The sequence below is a fragment of the Schistocerca americana genome, chromosome 7 (assembly GCF_021461395.2).
Source record: "Schistocerca americana isolate TAMUIC-IGC-003095 chromosome 7, iqSchAmer2.1, whole genome shotgun sequence".
Taxonomy (NCBI): Eukaryota; Metazoa; Arthropoda; class Insecta; order Orthoptera; family Acrididae; genus Schistocerca; species Schistocerca americana.
In genome coordinates this window covers 467,272,967-467,297,407 of record NC_060125.1, presented here as the reverse complement: position 1 = coordinate 467,297,407, position 24,441 = coordinate 467,272,967, and the positions used below count along the sequence as shown (strand labels likewise).

At 37.7% G+C, this 24,441-nt stretch overlaps 1 protein-coding gene across 7 annotated transcripts in view; it reads left to right on the top strand.

The window, feature by feature from the left end:
- The window catches only part of LOC124622517 (chromatin modification-related protein eaf-1-like), a 294,631-nt gene that overhangs the window by 254,517 nt on the left and 15,673 nt on the right, over positions 1 to 24,441 (top strand). For 5 of the 7 annotated variants that reach the window (XR_006980637.1, XM_047148240.1, XM_047148239.1 and 2 more), the window contains 3 exons: positions 11,473 to 11,538; positions 16,826 to 17,007; positions 20,986 to 21,042. Coding sequence is in view for 6 of the 7 variants with exons in the window: in XM_047148240.1 (XP_047004196.1) it covers positions 11,473 to 11,538; positions 16,826 to 17,007; positions 20,986 to 21,042 (305 nt within the window). In the remaining variant the exon portion in view is untranslated. The remainder of the gene's footprint in view (positions 1 to 11,472; positions 11,539 to 16,825; positions 17,008 to 20,985; positions 21,043 to 24,441) is intronic. The other 2 variants (XM_047148241.1, XM_047148244.1) reach the window with 1 other exon arrangement.

Genomic DNA, 24,441 nt, shown 5'->3' with positions numbered 1-24,441 from the left:
TGCTGTTGTTAATTAAATATATTATTACAAGAAAATCTATTATTATTATTATTATTTAGAATTTATTTGTTGGGGACTAAATTTGTGCTCCAAAGCAACAAGTGAAAAGATTAATATACTAAGATAGATCTATGTAGTGAAAGTTGAGGTCCTCGTATCTTTCAAACGGAATGTTGCTTATAAAAAAGAAGTTCCCAGTGTTTTAATTAATGCAATAATTTTAATGATCCTAAAAGTTTATCAGAATTGGTGTTCTTGGATTACACCTGCACGAAAATGGCATTTGGCATAAATTCATGAAATATGAAGCTCAAAAGGTGGTTTAATATTTCACTGTGACTCATAAAAACAAGAAAAATCAGAACATAACTGCATACAGTTACAAATAAAATTTTTGCAATGAACTTCGGAAGCATGAAACAGTATTATGAGAAGCCTGAATAGAATCTTGAAATTTGAATCTGTAGAAAGAGAAAAAGAGAAATGTTCTGATTTGGTGCTGGTGCAACAGTTGTAGGTAATAATCAGTTCTTGTAGCTAGTACATAAAATGAGAAATGAAGAAATTAATTTACACATAAAGAAAAATATACACAATAAAAATTGGCAGCCATCTCAGAAGGAGAAATGGGTGGGGGGTGTTACGTATGAATGAGTGTAGTGAAACACAAGAATTGAGTGAATCCAGTTTGCAAACTACATGCGCCAAATAATTACTCCAATATACAATCTACTAGTTTTGTAAATTACAAGCTATGTGGGTTCCTTCATAGGCTATCTGATGTTTTAACAGTAAGTTTTACTAGCTCTACAAAATATATTCAGCAAAACATATTTAACTTCAAAATTTACTGTGATTTTTTTGAAATGCCACATTAGTTTTCCCATGTGTTACCATGGAAAGGAAGTATTTTTTATCGTTCATGTCAGCAGCTGTTGATTTCTGTGTTTAATGGCTAGTAGATAGTAAAGAAATAAAACAATAAACATTATCCCTACTAATCTTGCTAGATGTTGTAAGCAGGCCATCAAGTTGTTGATACCGCCGAATTGGAGAAACTTCTTTGTTATGTTTTCTTATTGTTGATTCTATAATGTATAAGGATAGGTGGATTGGATTAAGTAAAAAAGGGCATTCAGAAAGGATGGAAATATGGAAGCAAAACAACAGGAGCTTTTAATATACCCACAACAGAGTAATGTAGAACATAATATTGCAGCCTAGAGCTGTGTGACACAACCAAGTTTTATTATTAGTTTCCCTAGAATTCTTGTTTGTTGTATCAAATCATTGTATGCAGATTTGGATATTGCAGATCTTTATATTTTTTATTTTGTTTCTCATTTTGTTGGAAACACTGCTACTGCTGCTGCTGCTACTACTACTACTACTACTACTACTACATTTTCTACTACTACGTCTTTTATTACCAGCTCCCACCCCTACCACAACAGGGGCAAAGAGGTATTGTTTTCAACAAGACTATCATTTCACTGTCAATTCTATAGCAGCATCTAATAAAAGATACTGGATTCATTTTTTCTGTGTATCAGTAAAGAGCTTAAAAATCAAAGATTTGCAGAATCGAGCACCTATAACATATTATAGCTGAGAGTACAACATTGCATCATATTGTCATCATGGAACTTTTACTATTCAGTGAAATCTAGTTTTTTTCAGTCATGTAAGAGCTTCATTTTGATGTATTTTTTGACACGTTCTTATTCTTGATCATCAAATGAAATTTTTTAATCGTGTTTTTACCAAGAAGTATTTGCGTATTTTATTGAATTTATTCTCAGATTTTTTTTCAGTATTGAACACTTACTGAACATTTATTTTCTTTGGCCCCTGTTAATAACAAACACCATTCATCCACATTCATTGCATACGTTTGGAACAGGGAAGTCCCATTTTAATAGTGTAATTCATCATACCAGGAGTTCCTTCTGTCAATCTTGCTTCTTCATTCTTCAACATATCTGTACAAAATACTTTTAGTTCAGCAGCTGCCAAATCATATCCACATGCGATTCTTCAGTTTCTCTTGGCGTAATTCATGTCGAAATAGTTCACAGATGAACAGCTGGATGTCAGTGTCCAATGGGTACATTGCCATTGGACACCGACTTCTCATTGTTCATCCATGAACTATTTTGTTGTGTCCACATATAAGTGTTAAAGGCATGTGCTTGTTATGATTCCCACTGTAGATATAGTTCTGTGACATTTGTTTTCTTATAAAGAGTATATTGGGTAATATTGCCACCAGCTATTGGCAACATTTGTCAGCTATGTGATTGAACCACTTATGCCTCCCACCGTAAGTCTGTACGCACTCTCAAGACTGAATTGAAGGACTTCTTAATTCAGCTACATCACAATTAGATATGTGTAAACACTTTATTCACAACTGCTGACACTTTTTAAAAAAAAAAAAAAAAAAAACACATTTCCTAATTGCATACACTTCTCATGTTCCATCGCTTTTCTGTCTCCACTTTTGATAGTATTTTTTTACCTGCTCCTTTCTTTGTTCACCCTTCCCTTGTTTCCATTACACGTTCAGTTAAAATGTCGCAAAGTAACGTTAGGAGTTGATCTCATAGGTCTAGAGATCAGATTTCCAAATTTTCATGTATTCGTTACTTACCTCATAAATTAATAATGTAGGAAAAGACCGACTGCTACTTACTGTAAACATGACACAATGTAAACACGACACGTTAAGTTGTGGACAGGCACAATTAAAAGACACTTACACATATGCTTCCAGCCACAATCTTTCTCAGGAAAAGAGAAACATAAACAATTAATTAACACAAGCAGACACACCTGACGCACATGACCGCCAGCTCCAGCAATTCGAGGCTGAGCTGCCGGAGTTGTGCTTGATTATCTGAATGAATGGTGTGTGTATCTCTTTTTCTGCTGAAGGCTGTGGCCAATAGCTTATGTGTAAGTCTGTTTTAATTGTGTCTGTCTGCAACTTAATGTGTCATGTTTATGGTAAGTAGCAATCTATCTTTTCCTACATTGTTAATATTCCTACCTGGAGTTTCTATTTCTCATAAATTCTATGTTTGATTTTTCCCCACAAAAATCACAAACACTGTGTCATTAAACCATACATGGAAAGTAGTTTGTAATAGTTACACCCAAGACTTCAGTTTGATTGTATACCACTGCTAAATACATTCTAAGAATTTATCATTCTGAATTACATTTATTATCTTACACCCACATCACCATATACTTCCGTACATTCATGACCCTGTGTCATCTCACTTACATTGCTTTCAACATCTTTGAACATCACCTTGGATGACAAAGGGCTAAATGCAGTGCCCAAATAGTTCAGTTATACATTGACAATATCATTTGTGTGTCTTGGTATTGTCTGGAATTTTAGCTCATACTAAGCAAACATTGCCCATTAATATATCCTTGCTCAATGCTGAATATGTACTCACCTCGTAATCACCAAACCTATGATTCACTTGTTTTATCATGTAAGCAGTGTAATCTTTGTAAATATTTTTCTAGCTTCAAGAAACACTTCTACAAACTAACAAGAGAGAAAGGGGACATGGGGACAAGGATTACCTCTTGTTATGCTGAATTATCGTGAGTTACATAGTCACAGCTTCTTAGTGTTCAGCCTTCATCAGATGAATTCCTCAAGGGAGGGGGGAAAAAAAGAACCTCTGAGGTATGCTGGTCTGAAATGCAGTGCTCAGTTTGTTCTAAGGACCTAAATGTGTTCCTCAGTGCAACATCCTGCCAAGCACCTAAATCTGTATCTCATTGCAACATCCAGCCACTCGCCATTCTGCATTCTGTTGTAATATTATTTAGTTTAGTGAAAGTCATCATATGGTTCATACATGTTGGGATTCATGCAATGTCTTAACTAACTACATCTACATCTACATCCATACTCCGCAAGCCACCTGACGGTGTGTGGCGGATGATGTGTTCCACAGTCGCAGGTACCTGGTGGCCCTGCCTCTTCCACAGATCACATCATCTACTGAATGAGTGTTCCTTGGGTGTATTTGAGCTTATTTCACCTTTGTAAATTATAAGACACATCTCCTACCTTCATGAAAACATACATTCTATGTGAATGTATATGTTTGGGCTGTTTATTTTCATTTTATTGTGATGACAAATCCTATACCATTGTGAGATGATCCCTGTATGAATAAATCAAACCAAATCATTCTGTCTGCATAGATACTAAGTGACTGTAGCCTTAAATTTAAACAAAAGGTTTGATTGTTAACAAATTATGTTTCAATAAATTGTCTCATGAATCTTTCCTAGTTTCCTCCTTGCTGTGTTTCCTGTATGTCAGCCTTTGTGGATGAATAATTCTTCCAATTAATGCTTCACCACTTCCCATAGTTTCCTTTTATGGCAATCTCATGGAAAGGCTTCTAATTCTAAACCCTGTAGGCTCCATAATTGACTAAATTTTACAATCTGGACAAATCTTCCACTTCTGAGTTTTTGTATGTACTTGGCCTGTGCTTTTTTTTTTTTTTTTTTTTTTTTAAATTGAGAATGTCCTTTCATGATGTCCTTCAAATCTTCAAAGTGACAAACATATTCTCCCCCACCGATTCCCCCCTGTCCCCCTCCCTTCTCTTTTGGTGTGATAGGTGTGTGTGTGTGTGGGGGGGGGGGGGGGGGCGTGTGATGCCTTCATTAACATAAGACTGCCGTATAAACAATGAGGTATCACTATACTGCTCAGTGCTATTCATGCTTAATGCCAATGAAATTTAACCAAGTAAATAAGTAAAGCAGCTGCTATTTTGGAAAAAAAAGGCTGCTGTTTCCTCAGTTTTATTATGTAGCTATTTATCTTCTAATAGTAGGGAAAAGAAAAAAATAGTTTTTATTTTATGGGTTATATCAGTGTTATTTTATTCCACTTTTGTAGTTATTTTCTGCCGATTTTGGATATATTTTTGCGAATTATGGTATTAGTTCCTGAAGAACCTTGTGTTCTTTCTTTTGTCTTATATCATGGTTTTTCAGCGTTATGTTGAAAATGAAATTATTCTTATCAATTACATATTCATTAACATAACAGATCTAATTTATTTACATTAGTAAAGAACAAATCATTTATACTCAACCCATTAAATCCAATCAATTAAAGTAAAACTAACTGTTGAAAGTTTTTCAGAAGAAAGCATTGCCAAAGTTCTCTTCTGAGACATTATGCCACTGATCTGTCATATTTCACTACAATGTAAAGTAGCCATCAGAGATCTAATTTTGATCATGGAAAATAAAGTGCCTTCAGCACAACATCACACATTTGACAATGTCCACATATCCTGCAGACATGGAAAGTTGCTTTTCCACTAAATTATGAAGCAATTTGTAGCCTTTCACAATATCTTACTTGGTTGAGACCCACCATTCTATGTACAGACAATATATTCTTTGCCATGTTAGCATTAATTGAGTTCATTATCATCCTGTGGCTGAGAAGAAATAACCTAGAACTGTGAACACACAAGTAATAAATGGATCTATGACCATAAGAATAGTTAGCTTTGTTTGATAGTGCGTCCCAGTGGATTTCGTGTTTCCTTCACTCTACCTGAAGTATTTGTGCCTTCATATTATTTAAAAAGCATCAAAAATTTGTTTTCGCATCATAATGAGACAGTCTTATTTTTAACTTGCCATACAATTAATGTTTTATCTGGTGACGTCAAATGTTCATATATTTTTGCTTGCCAATCCGTAGATATTTAATGTCCTGCATTAATTAAACTGCATATTTTTGCAGTATGCTATTATAAATACAAAAATCACAAATTACAGCACTGTAACTTCACAAACACGTAAGTCAGCATCTCACCCACTCGGTTTTCTTTCATCGGCCACTCAACAATGCAGAACTCGTGATGTCATTTATCTGGGTTTCAGCTGGTATTCAATATTATTTTTGATATTTTTTGTATCAAATTTGTGGTGACAGCATGATCTGCTGTGTAGGTTGGGACCTTGGTTAGACTGAAAGGTATAACTGTCATGATGATTTGTGTGTTCACAAAATCAAAGTGCCCCATTTGGTGTTTTTAATTATTTTACTTCCGTACTACAGAAATATCAGGTGTAAATATCTCTCAGAAAGGTGCCATATTTTGTACGATAGGTCGTGCAAAAGTGTTGGGCTACATCACATTGACAACTAAAACTGATACTGGAGGGCAATTTCTTTCACATTACACCTAGAATCTTAGTTCTTTACTCATAAAATCAACCATTATTTTAGGGTTCTTGCAGTTCTCAGAATTGAAAAAAAAGTCAAAATGTAATTACAGCATTCATATTTACAATTTTTATACGCAGGAACATGAAAAATCCCAAATTTTGTGACATTTCAGAAAAGACCCAGGATTTCCCGATGTCACTTAAAATTGCAGGTTTTGCTTTATTTTTGGGTTTATTGTTTTCAATTAATTTTCTCATCTTGGCTATTAGTAGTTTGACATTGACTTGATCACAGTGGTATTTGTCAAAGAAAATATTTTTTGTATCTGTAAATACTAAATCCTGTTTATAATACATTATAACTTGTCATACTGCAAACGTTGCTTCATACCATGTGGCTTACAGAATCTTTCTGTCCCTGAATCTAGATTTTGGATAATTTACAGAAAGATTAGCTAATGAGGTATGGTTTGAATTGGTAGAGATTCCCACTTTCTTAGTTTACGTTAGGTGACAGGTCGTTGAATATACTACCACCAGAGTGCATAACTCCATTCTGTATCCTGGACAAGGAGGCAGAGTGTACATAAACATTATTTTTGTGTTCTGTGACTATGTATATCGCATTTGAAACTAATTTTTTGTTGTCAGTGACAAAAACCATTAAGGAGTAAATATATTGTGATAATAGTGTAAGAATTCCAAGTTCCTTAAAAAGGCTGCAAGATGTGTGCTTACCTTCTTTACAAAGTATTCTTAACGGCTTTCTACTGCTGAACAAGCACTTTTATTTGCTTCAGTTGCATTGCCCCATAAGATAATTGCATAAGACAATAGGGATTGTAGATCTGTAAAATAAGGCAATACTCTTACCTTTAGGTCAACACAGTGAGAGGTTATTCTAAGGGAACAAAACCCTCAAGTGAATTTATTGATAGCTTTGTGATCCACGCAGTCAATGGTTTTGACAAACTCACAGAATATACTAACAAAAAATTTTTTGTTGTCCTCAGACACTTTTGAAAAAATTGGCAGAAATGATGTAGCTCTATATAATAAGAGCTGGCTTGTTATCTCCAGTTTTGTAGATGGATGTTACTATAGCATATTGAAGTCTATTAAGAAATATACTCAAAGTCATTAACTGATTACAAAGGTAGCTTAAGGTAATCCAATCAAGTCAGTTCAAGATTTTATTATTCTGCTAGAAACACCATCTTAGTCACCAGAATCGCTATTCGTTGGTGACATGATGAATTCTGCTATCTCCTGAGGGATCATATATTTGAAACTAATGTGTAGATCAATGAAAATAATCAATTATTGGAACTATAATGTAAGTGCATAGGAAAAAAAATGCAGCCACCAAGTGGCAGCAAGAGAATACATACATAAGAGGTATTACAATTTGCAAGCTTTTGGAGCCAGTGGCTCCTTCTTCCAGGAGAAGGGTAGAAGGGGAAGGAAGAGGGATGAAGGAGAAGGACTGGTAAAATTTAGGGAAAGGGATAGAGTTCATAAGAGTCATCCAGAACTCTGAGTCAGGGAAGATTTACTAGATAAGATGGGAAGGAGAGATCTTCCAGTGCAGTCACCAACAATCAGTCTTTCCTTCTCATCCTGTCTGGTAAGTATTCCCTGACCTGAGGTTCTGGACGACTTTTCCCAATAGACCTTTTCCTAAACCTCTCCTCCTCCTGCCAAGAGGAGGAGCCACTGGCTCTGAAAGCTTGCAAATTGTAATACCTTTTATATATGTATCCTCCTGCTGCCACTTAGTGAGGAGATCTTTTATCTATCCAGTTACATTATGTTTTCTGAAGCTAATGTCTGTTGGTGATATATGCAGTGTCTTCACATTTCTGTATTTGGTTGTTTTTTACTTGGTCCAGTGTTTGTAGCCACTGTGAGGAAGTTCTCATTGAATTTGAATGACTAGTTTTGTTCTGTTTCTTGTTAAATGATTCAAATAGTTTTTGCCTTATTCTGTCAGTATTTTATGTTTTGAGCATACTACATAAGTGAGGGGTGATTTTAATAACAGAGTGGAGGATTTGACTATATTGGTGGTAATACTGTTTCACATCTTGACTTATACTTGTTCACAGTATTACATAGAGCTCTCTCTTCTTAACACAATATACTTTTCATCTTAGGAGTTACCCACCCCTTATCCTTGCCTTTGTTCAAATTTTTCCTTATTTGTTTTAAGGGAAAACAAGACTAAATGTGCTCTGGAAATATGTTTGGTAGGAAGTACAGTCCTGGCTAATAATTCATTGTTTTACACCTGCACCAACTTTGGCAGTAGTAGTAACTGTTTTGGATTTTGATATTGAACTTATTACATCAGTTTGAATCACAAGTATTATACACGCATAATTGCCAAACTTGTCAGCTGTGTAATTTTTATTTATTAATTTGTTAACAAAACTACAGTATCCTTTGTTTACGTGTTTCTGCTCAGCTCAGACTGACAGATGGGAATATTTGATTTCATATTCTGGTGCTTATTACCTCTTCATTGGTACTACATATAAAAATATTTTTATGGATATTTGGTGTTAAATAAGACAAATGAAGAATTGGAGTAATTGCTCCACTATAATTCCATTAAGTATGTTGTTGATAATCACATTTTCCTTTTACTGCAAAATAAAAAGGAAGTTGAGGGTTTACCATCCTATGGATGAGGTCGTTACAGATGGAGTGCAAGCTGGTATTGGAAAAGAAATATGTTGCGTCCTTTTGAAAGCAGCAGTCCCAGCATTTGCCTTAAACAATTTAGGGAAGCCAATGAAAATCTAGATGTGGGTGGCCAGATGTGGATTTGAACTCTTATGAGCCTAAATGTGAGTCTGCTGTCCTACCACTGTGCCACCTCACTCAGTCCCAGTAAAATGTTGAATGGGACATCATATTCATATTATGTTGCTCTCTGAAGATGTTGTGTCATTTTTGGGGGACTTCTTGTACTTTAGATCATAAAAGTTTTAATATAATGTCTGTGCTGTATTCCATTAAGGTAAGTATACGAATACTTTGCTTCTTTTCTGTTATATTTTTAATCTCATCCATATGGATTCCTGTAAAAGTATACCCATGGGACACCAGATTATATGTTGAACTGTTGTTGACGTGATGCAACTCATTAAACTAAAGTAGAAGGATGCCTAAAAAGAAAGTTGGTAGAAAGAAATATATTGAAATGAGCAAGACTTTCGTGGTAGATCACAAAGAGAATTTACTAATCAGAGAAACAAAGCATCAGAGAATGTATAGTCAAGTGTTTTATTTTTGTGATAGTTCTGCTGAACACAGAAGAAAAAATATATTAGGAACCTACTACATCTGGTAGTACAAAAACTCGTGTACTTATATTTTTGTGAATGTACTTGTAAATTCCTCCTACAATCTATAAATAATTTTGTTTTAAGTTATACATAATAATATTTCACACTTTGTGGATCCATTTTCAAGGGCTTTGGCTCATAAGCATCAACTTGTGTCCCTCTGTGGTTTCTTGTATTTGATGACAAAAATATTATATAGAGTAAATATAAAGGGAACTATGATGAAATGGATTATTGTTGTGGATAGAGTTATGTATTACCAGAAATAGTATATTGTAACATAGTTCTAAATCACAACACTTAAGGATACTACACAATATAACATTACATGTCAGCAAACCAATGATCAAAGTTTGTGTCCGAAGATGTTATAAAACTGCTACATTGAAAGTTATAAACTTTCAGAGGCTACTAAATTGTTATGTATTAGGGTATCATACTCCTGTTCATTTCAGAGAATAGAGTCACAAATGTATTAGGTCTACAAATTTGCTCCCGCCGTTTTGCAATAGACGGCAGTAGCAGCAAATGGGCTTCAGGTGGATGGTCATAGGTGTAATACAATAAGCTTAGGAATCTGTAAAAATAATGCCATAAAAATATTAGTCGATTTGGGATTGCATCATAAGGTTATTCTTGATTAAGTACATCAACTTATGTACCCATTTCTCGCCATTTGTGGGAAGTTTTAATTCTCTGATTTAATATGAAGAAATCTGTGGCTGTGGCTCTTAAAATGCTGGGTAAGACCAATGGTGAGGGAACTATTAGTGGAAGAATGTGCAGAGAATGTTTTCAATGCCTTAAGAATGGTGATTTTGATGTCGAAGACTAGCATGGTGGGGGAAGACAGAACATTTTCGTGGCTACTGAAATAGATGAAGACAGTCACAGGACATCATTATTGAAAGCAGTTGATGCGTTCAAGCCTGCACTGAAACACAAACGGCCACAAAACAGTGATAGACACGTAAAGGTAATTTTGCAACAGGTCAGTGCTTGACCCCATGTCATAAAACCCGTCAAAATAGACATGGAAATGTTGAAATGAGAAGTCTTATTCCTCCTACCGTATTCTCCGTACGTTGCTCTCTTTGACTAACACCTTTTTCGATCAGTGGCATACAATCTGCTGACCAGCACTTTTGATCATATGAACAAGTGCAAAATGGAATTGATTGATGGGTCCCCACAAAACATGCCCAGTTCTTCCGCCACGGGATTTGTATGCTACCCAGAAGGTGGGAGAATGTAGTGGCCAGCAATCGGCAATACTATGAATCATAATTTTTTTTTTTAAGTTTTCACAATAAAGCCTCGAACTTCAAGAAGAAACGGCAGAAGCAAAGTTGTAGACCTAGTATTAAACAGTTTTATGAATCATTTTTGTACAGAATACATGGCTCTTGGGTCTGATGCTAGGTTACATTTTGTAAATCCTATATTTCTTTGAGTTACATATGCATGACTTTCAGATGAGGCTTCCACAAGAAGTCCATTGTAGTGGGGACACTGGCTGTTGCTACTTGTCAGCAGCTTTACGATGCTGAGCAGTTGTGTCAAAGAAATATTGTGGGCTTTGCGGATTGTGAACTGATTTCAAACCCAAGAGCCATATACTGAACAAATCTGCCAGGAAATCGTGAAGAGTCACGGCATTATACACAAACTTTTATGTTGAGTTTGCTGACAATGAATGTCTTTTTTTCCCCCCTTAAGTGTTATTTAGCACTGTGTTACACTTCATTATTTTCTGTTTTTGTGTTGCCACTTTACATATCACTGGTATGAAAGACATCTACCTGTAACAATAATCTATTTTTTATCATAATGTTATTTGTATCTGCTTGATGTGGCATTGTTTTTGTTGATTCAGGACAGCACCTACAACAATATTTGTAAACACTGTAAGAGTGAAAGCATCTCAAGATGGAGACACAGGGTAAGAAATGTTATTGTGTATAATTTAAAATAAAATTAATTTTGTGACTGAAGGTGGTATTTGTCCATAGATCCATTTGAATTACCCCAGTCATGGTTATTTTCGACATAATAATTCCTTCATCACAGAAACTTCCTCTGCTGACAATGAATGTCTTTTTTTCTCCTTAATTACTTCCACTATGTACATAAAGGAGAATGGGAATTGTCAGTTCCTCAAATTTCTTGTTTGAAAATAATTGATTTTCTCACCAAAAATGAGTCCTAACAGTCTTTGGAAACTTGTACCATGGATAATTTAAAGAATCGATGTGTTGAGCTGAGTAGAACCTTTAGTAGATTTGCTTAATGCTTAGTGAAGCAGAAAGATGGGAGCATAGGATGATGATAAAACATGGGCATTTAAATATGTTATAGAAATCTCTGGCAAAATGTGTTCAGTAGTAAAGAACACAACTCACCAGGTAGCAGCATGCAAAAACACACAAACAAACACACACACACACACACACACACACACACACACACACCTGTGCTGCTACATTGTGCCGGCTAAACACACAGTGATTGCTCAGAGGGAGGCAGGAGGAGTCCTGGACAAAGATGCAACACACAAGCACCAGAGCTGAAGGGCTCATGTCATACATGACAATGATGAAAACGACATGGAGGAGTGGATTGGGAGAGGGTTCAGGACAAAGAAAGGGAACCTGTTGGATAGAGGGTTTGGGTGCACGGGGTTAGCAGAAACTGAGTCCAGGAGGATTACAAAACCAAAAGATGTATTACAAAGATAACTCCCATCTATGTCGTTCAGAAAAGGTGGTGCTGGGAGGAGGTACAGGTTCTGAAGCAGCCTTTGAAATTGAACATCATGTGGTCATCAGCATGTGCCGCCACTAGACGGTCAACTCTGCTCTAGGCCACAATTTGGTGGTGGAGGCCATTCAATCTGTTGGACAACTCATCAGTGGTCTCACCCACATAAAATACTGCGCAGAAATTGCAGTACGTCTGGTATACAAAATTGCTGTTTTTGCAAGTGGCTCTGCCTCTGGTGGGATAGGACAAGCCTGTGACAGGACTAGGAGTAGGATAAGTTGGGAGGGTGAATCGGACAGGTCTTGCAGCTGGGTCTTTCACAGAGATATGATTGCTATGGCAAGGGGTTAGGAGTGGCATAGGGAAGGACCAGGATGTTGTATACATTGGGCGGGTGTTGGAACACCACTTTAGGAGTGGTGGAAAGGATTGTGGGTAGAATGTCCCTCATTTCCAGGCATTATGATAGATAGTCAAAGCTCTAGTGAAGGATTTTGTTGAGTGCTTGTTGATGACGGAAAGCTTCTGCTATCATTTACTCCTAGGTGCAGGCATTTGAAGGACTTGTATGGCTTACTACAGAAACATAAAGGTATGTGTCAGCTAGCAAGTAAACTTATACGAGTCACTTGCAGAAACTAGTTTTGTATGTTCTTTCCTGTGGAAGCACCACCAGCAAGTAGATTTCTGCAACTTTTGTCAACAGGCATATGTATCTTCTGAAAGTTAGTGGAAACAGTACTTGCCAGTTGTTAGAAGTTTTCCCCAAACTTGCAGAAGTTATACACTCCTGGAAATGGAAAAAAGAACACATTGACACCGGTGTGTCAGACCCACCATACTTGCTCCGGACACTGCGAGAGGGCTGTACAAGCAATGATCACACGCACGGCACAGCGGACACACCAGGAACCGCGGTGTTGGCCGTCGAATGGCGCTAGCTGCGCAGCATTTGTGCACCGCCGCCGTCAGTGTCAGCCAGTTTGCCGTGGCATACGGAGCTCTATCGCAGTCTTTAACACTGGTAGCATGCCGCGACAGCGTGGACGTGAACCGTATGTGCAGTTGACGGACTTTGAGCGAGGGCGTATAGTGGGCATGCGGGAGGCCGGGTGGACGTACCGCCGAATTGCTCAACACGTGGGGCGTGAGGTCTCCACAGTACATCGATGTTGTCGCCAGTGGTCGGCGGAAGGTGCACGTGCCCGTCGACCTGGGACCGGACCGCAGCAACGCACGGATGCACGCCAAGACCGTAGGATCCTACGCAGTGCCGTAGGGGACCGCACCGCCACTTCCCAGCAAATTAGGGACACTGTTGCTCCTGGGGTATCGGCGAAGACCATTCGCAACCGTCTCCATGAAGCTGGGCTACGGTCCCGCACACCGTTAGGCCGTCTTCCGCTCACGCCCCAACATCGTGCAGCCCGCCTCCAGTGGTGTCGCGACAGGCGTGAATGGAGGGACGAATGGAGACGTGTCGTCTTCAGCGATGAGAGTCGCTTCTGCCTTGGTGCCAATGATGGTCGTATGCGTGTTTGGCGCCGTGCAGGTGAGCGCCACAATCAGGACTGCATACGACCGAGGCACACAGGGCCAACACCCGGCATCATGGTGTGGGTAGCGATCTCCTACACTGGCCGTACACCACTGGTGATCGTCGAGGGGACACTGAATAGTGCACGGTACATCCAAACCGTCATCGAACCCATCGTTCTACCATTCCTAGACCGGCAAGGGAACTTGCTGTTCCAACAGGACAATGCACGTCCGCATGTATCCCGTGCCACCCAACGTGCTCTAGAAGGTGTAAGTCAACTACCCTGGCCAGCAAGATCTCCGGATCTGTCCCCCATTGAGCATGTTTGGGACTGGATGAAGCGTCGTCTCACGCGGTCTGCACGTCCAGCACGAACGCTGGTCCAACTGAGGCGCCAGGTGGAAATGGCATGGCAAGCCGTTCCACAGGACTACATCCAGCATCTCTACGATCGTCTCCATGGGAGAATAGCAGCCTGCATTGCTGCGAAAGGTGGATATACACTGTACTAGTGCCGACATTGTGCATGCTCTGTTGCCTGTGTCTATGTGCCTGTGGTTCTGTCAGTGTGATCATGTGATGTATCTGACCCCAGGAATGTGTCAATAAAGTTTCCCCTTCCTGGGACAATGAATTCACGGTGTTCTTATTTCAATTTCCAGGAGTGTATGTTCGACACTGATATGAAAAGGTCAGTGTCGAAAAGGAGAAAGGCGTGAAATCAGAAGACTGAAACAAACATACCATTGGAACTGATAAACCTAAATAAATGGCAGCTGTCAGCCAAGAAAGTGCTAAATGAATTTACCAATTACTTTGTTTTATCAGAAGGGGAAATAAACTGGCAGTAGAGACGTCTTTAAATTTTAGATGAATTTTTAAAACTTAGTGTAAATATAAATGCATTTTGTTTGTAATAAATACAGTTTGCAAAAATCAAAGAGCAATTACATGGTGATCTCTTGATCATACAGCTTGCAGCATTTTTATTGCCTGTTCTCAAACATTTTATTATAAAACAGACAAGAGGTTTTCAAAATATACGTATGACATTCTCAGCAAGTTTTTAGTCTGAGCAAAGTCTTCTGATTTTAGTTCATTCAATAGGTTTCTTGATAACTTAAATATGTGTGCCTCTGAATCCATTTCTTTGCATAAAAATTTCTTTTTTTCTTAACTCTTTGTTTTTCATCTCATTTTTTCTTCAACAATAATAATACATCAGTGGTGGTGACTGTTCTGGTTCTTAAGCATGACACTGTAAAGTTCCATTTTCCTATATGTGGAAACACTTCTGCAAGTATTTGTAGCAAATTCCTGAAATTAACTTGCCCAAGTGACTTGCAGAAGGAAACTTGTGCAAATTTTTGTTGTGCTGCAAACACCTCAGCAAGTGCTTGCAGAAGTTACTTGCTAGTAGACATGTGCCTTAAGAAGTAGCTCAGTTTTGGCAGTGTGTACTGAATAACTGACTATGTAATTATGTTTTGTACTTCAGTATTACAGCATATGCCTACTTGATTATAATTGTAGGAAATTTTAACAGTTATTTAGTTGGCTATCACAGCACTCACTGCACATTTTTAACTATGCCACTAGTTGCCATTACCAAAGATTGAAACTAGATGAATACACCCATTATTCCATACATTATGACTGAACAGTCATGAGTTATTAAGTACTTGCTTTCACTGATATAAAATGCCAAATTTCAAACACTCTTTGCTGCTTGTTGGTTGATGTATAATTGTTTTCTTTGACCAGGATTGGTTTGACTGCCTTTTGTCCAATTTAAACTAGACTCAGAAAAAAATCAACATCATACTAAGAACAGATAAAGGCAATACTGTATTGAGATGGTTGTGAAGTCACTGCTTGATTCCTCTCCAGTTTATTAACCCATTTATAATCCTCCATTTTCTTGAAGACATTGAACTTTCCTTCTGTTAAACCTCCTGTCATTGTTGACCTTGCTATGTCAAACACTTGCACATGCCCATGCAGAAATAATGATAGTAATGTTTTCCTAATTAAGTTATCATTCATGTAAGATCAAACAAATTAAGTTTGTGACTAATCTCAAGCATATATTCCATAACACTGTCAGAATGAAACTTAGTACTTTAAAACATTAATTATCCTAACTGAATATAAGTTATCTATAAATCTCACTGCAGGTAGTGGATATGCGTTAAGTGTGTCGTAAGTGGTTCTGTGGAAACTGACTGACAGTGCACAGTCCTTATATCGTTGTTAAAACCTGTCTTGAAATCGCATTTCGTTTAAGATATGTTAAAGGAATGAGTGTCATTGTGTGAGTAATTTCATTTATGTAATCCAATAAATTACAACTTCTCCAATTCTGTCTCACTCATTGCTATATGCTAAAGTTGTTCGTCTTCTCATATCATTTAGAGAGCCTCATTTAACTTCAGGAGGAATATTTGCATTGGTACACATCCTGTGAGGAGGGTACTCGTTGAAATTGTAATTCTTTTTTTGTGCTATATACAGAGAGTAGTTCGCTTACATCGGTTGCGGAAACGTTGTTGTGCTCACCATTTTAACCCTTGGATTATTCACTACAGTCTTCTTAATCATCTCTTCTCTCTTCTGTATTACAGCTGCTCATTGTTTGAAGCACACCCTGTGCATTTTGTATTAGCTGTTTATCTGCACCCTATCATCAGTTTGTGTAGTCTGTCCCATAAATGGGTTGATATATTATGAGTCATTTGGAAGTATTGGCCAGTCTTAAACTGTAGATATATCTACATTTAAAATGTAATTGAATGGTATCTTAATACTTTTGTCAACATTTTTTACTAAAGATGGTGCCATGTGTGTAGGACAACGACCTGTGCCAGAGGGCAGCTGAAAGTTTAATGTTCTCTATAAATGTAATTAACTGTGTTCTTACTCCCAGAATGGATGAAATGATGCAACGCCAGCAACAGCCTGAACAGCAGCAGCAGCCACAGCAGCAGCAGCAGCAACAACCACCACAGCAGCAACAACCGCAACAGCAGCAGCAACAACAGCAGCAGCAGCAGTCACAGTCACAGCAACAGCAGCATCAACAGTCGCAGCCACAGATACTCACATCAAGTACGTCCAATATGGGGACACAACAAGGTTCAGGCACACTCAACTTGGACAGGGACAAGCAGCTCATGCCTCCGCCCCCCCTACCTCCATCCTCTGCCACAGGTTGGTCCCCATCCCGAAATCTAATCACACCTGCCTGGGGCTGCCTTGCTTAAATATGTAATGTATTTTCAGTCAAACACTATTCCATGAGTGGGGAAGCCTGCATCTGGGGCTGAGGTAAATTTTCTCAGGTAGTTTGTGGTGTGCGCAGGTTGCCTACCCTGCCCGAGTTTGTTTGTCCATTGCTTGCAGGAGAGTCCATTCTCATTGTTTGATGCAGTGTTAATATTTTTGTTCCAGGATTGCCCTTACATCTAAAATTGTTACCACAGATGTACAAGACAAAATAGTGGTCTTTGTAGTTCAATTCTTTCTTTTCAGCTGTATTTTTCTTCTGGTTGTACAGTGATATCACCTGAAAGCTTTTATATTTTCGGCACTGCCATTTAGTTTCTTATTGGACACACACTGCTGTTCAAGAGTTGTCTGATCCGCTGATTGCATTTTATTTTACCAGCTTTCAGTAAATCCTCTCTCTTTTCTCACGCCTGCATTCCACTGTTCGAAAACTGATTGGTAAAGTACATCACAGTTAACTTGTCAGTTTAAGCAATTAACATGCCCGTTCGACTCATCACCTCCATACTTCCAATCAACCTGAGCTTTTTGAGAAATTAATTGTTTTTCCATTGATTCCTAACATCTCGACTCAGTATCTGTGCTCGAATGCATTTGTCTGCTGAACATCTTTGGCTGTTTTTGATCTTTAGAGTTGATGTTAAATCTCTTCCATTAAGTGTTCTTCTTTCCTTCCCTTTTTGTTTTTTCTTGCTGTATGACTGCATGTGTATTCTAGATTGCCAGCAGGGGTTGCAGAGGTCAGTGGAAATACATTACAGTTGTAGAAAGTGTGAATTCAAAAATATTAGTTACATTTCCAGTGCCTTTGCTGAGTTTGGATAATGGTCTGTGTTCAGGTAAGGTACAGGTAATTGCTGGCCTAGAAACAAGAAGAATCTATATTTTGAGGTGAAACTTGCTTGCAAAGGCAAGAGTGTAGTTTTATATTATGTGTGTAACATTTACCGAGGTATGTATTATTCGTCATTCAACTTTTCTGTCATCTGATTCTAAGGGAGTCTAGGAACTGGAGGCCTGACACCAAAACTCAAGAACGAGTTGCTTTGATCTGTATTTTTGTTTCATTCTATTAACTCCAAATGTGTATTTATTACACTTTCCGTATCAAATGCCTTAGGTTGCAGACAGATTGGACAGATGCAGCAACAGTAAAGAAGTACTGTATACATCTGGTACGTAGTTTGTGGTATGAAAACAAAATGCATAACCATATGTTCCGGTTTTGCATCACATAATGGGAAGCTATTGATTCAGATGAATAAAAAGTGAAGTAATTTGGAATTTAATGCTGAAGATGTTTACGCCAGTATTATTCTGTGTAGTGCGTGAAACACACCTTTCCCCTGTCCTTTCCCGTCTGTTATTTAATTATGCTGATGATGGGTCTTTATGTTTTGTGTGTTAGTAAGCTGATTTACAAGATAAACAATTCCAGTAATTGAAATTTTTTACTGTAGAGACAATTATATTAGAGAAAAAGCAGCAATTTCATCAAGTATTTCATGAACTATATGTAATGTTGATACAGGTAATGAAAAATTTAAGAACACCAGTTGTACATAATTAGAGTGATTGAAAAGATTAAAATGGACAGGGAAAATGGTGGCATTGAGGAATTCAGAGCAAAAACATTATTTTGATACGAACATTAACATAAGATCTGCTGTGTTAAAATTATCTAAACTGTCTTTGTGAAATACTCTGATATTGAACAGCTTCATAGAACTTCATGAGTGAAATTTGTTTAAGTACTGAAAACACTGATTGTAGCCTGTAAGGAATAATGGAATCTTGCCTGATCCTGTCATGATATGTTTGTCATGGTTTGGGATTCTGGGTGTCCTTTTAATGCCAACATTTTCACAAAATAACTAAAGACACCAGAATCTTTAGTTTTTCATATTATTGTGTCATTTGCTCTGCCAGTGCTTTGTGAACACAGATTTTTCATTATTTTGATGTAAAACAACTTTTTTTTTCTTTCAGTGTAGAACTTGTAAGATAAAATAAGTTTCGATTTGGAAAGACAATGAATGAGAGAGAGATGAGTGAACATGGCGTGGGTGTTAAAAATAAATGGCCATATCCAAATGGTACAACAAATTTGCCTTTCATACTAAGAAAACATAATTCCCATATCTGAAAACTAGAGGGGGGGGGGGGGGGGGAGGAGAGAGATGTCAGTACATGAAAATATTGTGTTTTAGAAGGAAACTGGTGAAGCGAATTTTTATATGACAGGAATATGATCTGTCTGAAAATGCCAGATTATTGTTGCAAATAGGACACGGAAGACTAAGTAGGAGGAGAAGGAGGAGGAGGAGGGAGGGGCTCTTGACAAGAGATAGAAAAATAAAATAGGGATTTTACAATAGAACTAAAAGGAAACATAGTTGCAAACTTTTCACTGTGGATTCTGACACTGATGTGGTGGTTGTGAGCTGCTTGTTCTCAGATATTAGCAGATTTGTGGAAAATATATCTGGTGTGTGAAAGTGTATCAGATTGGGTCTGTAAGCTGTAGCTGATGTTTAATAATTTCATAATGTGTGCTTTAACTATATTATGAAATTTATTGTTCTAAATTTTTTTCTTGAGTAGTAGTGAAAAAAATGTGCTAGGATTTTTCATAATTGTGCAACAAGTGGACACCATTTTCAGAAATAACTATCTTCAGAACATTCATGTGCTTTACAGCCTAAATTTTCAGTAGAATATGGTGACAAACCTTATAGCTTACCTTTGCTGCAATGGTTTATGGAATTGTGCCTTATTTGTTGACTTTTGGTGTTAGAAGATATACCATTTTGCAGAATGTAAAACTTGTTTCAATATTAATATATTTTATTGCAGCCACAATGAATATTATCTACATATCAACTCACAGCTATTCTCTGGATGAGAGTGTGTTTTAAAAGTTTCATATTTGCATTTTGGTAATAATGTAATTACTAAGAGACATTAGTAACTCGCAAAGATAAAAATCACCTCACATAGGTAAAATACAGTATAAGTGACTCATTGATAGTGGACACGTGGGGAAGGAAACTGGGTCCTTCATTTTATCCATATTAGATACTGTATTCAAAGAGCTAAAGCTTATGGGTTGAAATATCTGTAAATACAAAAACTGATTGAAATGCAAGAGAATTTCTCTATCTTTCTTGTAGTAAGTAATAAAAACAACAACAATAATAATAATAATCATAATTTATCAGAAACCAATTAAAAGTAATTAACTGTTGCATACGAGTGTAAAAATATATGCCACTAAATTTCATTCTTTACATTTCCACTTATTTTATCGACTTCTTGCATGCACGCACACACACACACACACACACACACACACACACACACACACACACACACACACACACGCGCGCACACACACACACACACACACACACACACACACACACACACACAGTGAGTCTGAAATAACACTATGTCTGACTAAATGTATAAAATAAAGATACGTTGACAGGTTATTGCAGTGTGCCTATGTAGTTGTTAGAATTTTGTTGTTTTATTTTTTTTAAAAAGTGTTCCTGTGCCTATAACTCTTATGTGCTAATATTATCTTTGTCTTCCAGTTTACCTTTCTTCTCAAGAAAACACTTGTATATGGTCTATTTCAGTGACAGCCTGCAGGTGCAGTTTCATCATGAAATAATTTCTTCATTTTCTGTTTTGTAATCAAGGTTTTCTTTCGTCTGCTCAGCACATATCACTAAATTGAACTTTTTTGTCCTGTTAATATGTTTAATGAGATTCTTATGGTTGTTACATTAGGTGATAAACGGCAAGCAGATCAGGAAACAACTCCAAACAAGAAGGTGAAAGGAGAAGGTATGCTTTAGTAAATATAATTTCTTTAATCCATTACAGTGTAAGTACTGATATGAATAAAGAGTAAATTGGTTACTCAGTCATGTTCTGGGTGTGTGGCCTGTCATCTGGTCACCTTGCCAGACATCTTCAGGTGCACTGTCATAGACTATCTGAACTATCTTCAATGACTCACCTGAATATATCTGACTAGTGCCCAGAAGAAATATTGTGTAATAGAAAAGCAACAATGTCTAATATTCAATAAGCTGGGAAAATTTCAAGATTCACAGAAAATCCCTATGCCACATGCAGATATCAAAATATCATTTCTCTTGGAAAAAAATTATATTGTATGTTATAATGTCAACTAAAAAATTAAAAATTGAACAGAGCCAAAATACAAAACTATTTCACTCCAAAATGTAAAAGAAATATTTATAAATGTAGTGTAAAAACTATGGTAGTAGCTGTAATGGTGCTGAATCTCTTTGCATTTGTATTATGAGCTCCAGCGATGAATTCACCTAGAATCCTTAGCAGTCGCGCCGAGAGTTTTTGTAACATGATGATGAGTGAGTGTGGTTTGCTTATGCTTGTAAGATGATTAGCATTGACCCACTTTCCTTTCATCATGTGTATTCATCACATTGCCTTCAGTAATTTATGAAACACACTTCTTTGGTCTGTACAGTGCACCTTTGTATTGGTATAAGTGTGCAACGAAGTTTTCTTTCACTGCCTTTATAATGTTTCCCACAAACAATAATACACAAGTGTAACTGTAGTACTAGTAATTAGATCTTTCCACAACTATGTGGAAGTCCAGCATTGCATCATAGATGCCTTTACCTTATTTTAAGCTGTATTGATTATCTTAGGATACTTCAGTTTTTGTTTTATTTTTCTGTATATTAGTTGAGTCAGTGTTACATTACTTGGTTAACAGGTTTTGATCACCACATTACAGTCTCTCTTTTTTTTTCCTTCTCCTCCTGACACTCCTACTAACTGTTAATCCTGAAGGTATTTTATGCACTTTGTAATGCTGCTTGAGCTCAAATCCTTAAGTGACATGTCACATTTTTACCACACCACTGAATGGCTTATGAGTTCCCTTCCAGGATATCTCTTACCTTATAGTGCAGCTGGTTGCTCCTTACATCCGCATGGACCATTGCTCCATTCTTTCAGTAAGCCGCTTCCTATTTAGTGAATAGCTGTTTCCCAACTACGGACACTTCAATGCAGGTTGCCTATGCTGAGTGATCAGTTAGTCGAGGTCTGACAATGTAGCACCTATTTTTGCCGAAATTCACATGTAATTTATTTTTTGTTTGTGAATGATTAGATGTACAAATTTAAAAGGATGTCACACTAGGTGCCTCGGAATGTAAAATTGTAATTATGTAGTATTTTGACTGGAATCTTTGGTTTAACAAAAACTTCTACAGTCTTTTTCCAAAATGGTCTTTGCTTGTCTTCTTCTTTTGGGTCAATTTGAGATTTCAACAAATGATTGTTTCTATTGAGAAGCTGCATTCTCCTGCCAAAGAACAGCATGTTTCTCTGATTTAAGGCACTTCTCGACATTATTTTTTTCCTCACTCAATTTGCTAACTCAGAATCTGTGGAATACTGACTTTGTGGTCATTCATAGCCGTGCGACCCATACTTGGCAACACTACGCACAGAACTGACAAGGTACTTAGTGTAAAAGTAGAACCAAAATAACTATTTGCATGCGAGGGGAATACTTTACGTGGTCTAAATACATTAATAGATTTTTTTTTTTTTTTTTTTTTCACTGTAGTGCAGAGGGTGGGCATTATAAACTGTCAGTAGGCTGCACATGTGAACACGCTAGAATTCTGACTGTCAAAAGGAGAGGAGGGTGTAGGAAAATATCTCCTGCCTTCCTCTTGTAGAGCAATCAGCCTGCATTTGTGTTTTGTGTTTCTACGAAAGCAGAACATACACACGGTCATAGGAACCACTGATCCCTTTTGGTATTGCGAGGGTCATAATAAAACTCTGTGATGGACCATGCATAGTCTCTTCACTCATTTCAAAATAAGAAAAGAAGACAATGAGCAACACAAAATATTTGGTAACAGCTACTGCTTAATTGCTTGCTGATGCTGGTATTGTCATAAGTAGGTATCTCATGCCCATCCTCTACCGATATTTGACGCAGCCACGGTTCCGAACACGTGCCACCTAAAACTTCCATGTCAAAGTGAACACACAATACCAACTCATGAATTTTAGCTATCAGACCAATGCACGTATTTCTTAGTTCTAACAAGGAAAAGTCCCCATTACACCCCCCCCCCCCCTTTTTTTCAAATGTACTGGTAAGAGAGCCTAATGAACAGCCCATCAAAAACTGAAGCCAGATCAAGCATGAAAACAGGAAGAAGATGTACTGAACTGTGACAAAAAAAGCAAAATAAAAACAGTGAATGGTCCAAGAACAAGAAGGGCAAAATAGACAAACTGGGAAGAGAAATGGCGTTGTGGTTAAATGCTTATAGTGTTACACTGCCAAGCAAGTGAGCCATGTTCAAACGTCCCTCATGCCACATTCCTTTTTCTTTTCCCTGCTGTTCGCTTTATTCAAATTTGTGTCTGTGTGTGGTGTGGTGTCCATTTGCAACAGCAAGGTGTAAGGTAGAGTCCTATAATGACAGTTGATTCTGCACAACTACTCTGTTAGCAGCCGAAAGGAAGTGGCTTTCGATTGGGAAACACAAACATTTGATGACAAGGTGACAAGTCAACCAAAGCCTCCGCTGGAAAACAAATTTAGTATGTCATACATGGCAGTAGTGACAGTACATGTGTCATATAATAGGAATTTCTTATCAATATTATGAAAAGGATAGTTGATACTCACCGTATAGCAGAGATGCTGAGTCGCAGATGGGCACAACAAAGAGAGTGTCACAAAACAAGCTTTCGGCCCACAAGGCCTTTGTTAAAATAGATCACACACACACACACACACACACACACACACACACCACACACACTACAGTCTCTGGCAGCTGAAGCCAGACTATGAGCAGCAGCAGCAGCAGCGCACAGTGGGAGAGACAACTGGGTGGGGGCAAGGAGGAGGCTGGGACAAAGAGGGGTCGGAATAGCAGGGTAGGGGTAGGGGACAGTTAAGTGCTGCTGGGGAGTGTGCAAGGACAAGTTGGAGAGAAGATAGGGCAGCTAGGTGCAGTCAGGAGGTTAGACAGAGATCTGTAAGGGCCCCAGTGAGGCCCTCGGTATATTTCGAGAGGGACCACTCGTCACTGCAGATGCGATGGCCTAGGGGGCTAGGCTGTATGGAAGGGTCTTCTTGGTATGGAATAAGTTTGATATGGACAGAGGTACTGATGTGGCTATCTTTGAGGTGGAGTTCAACAT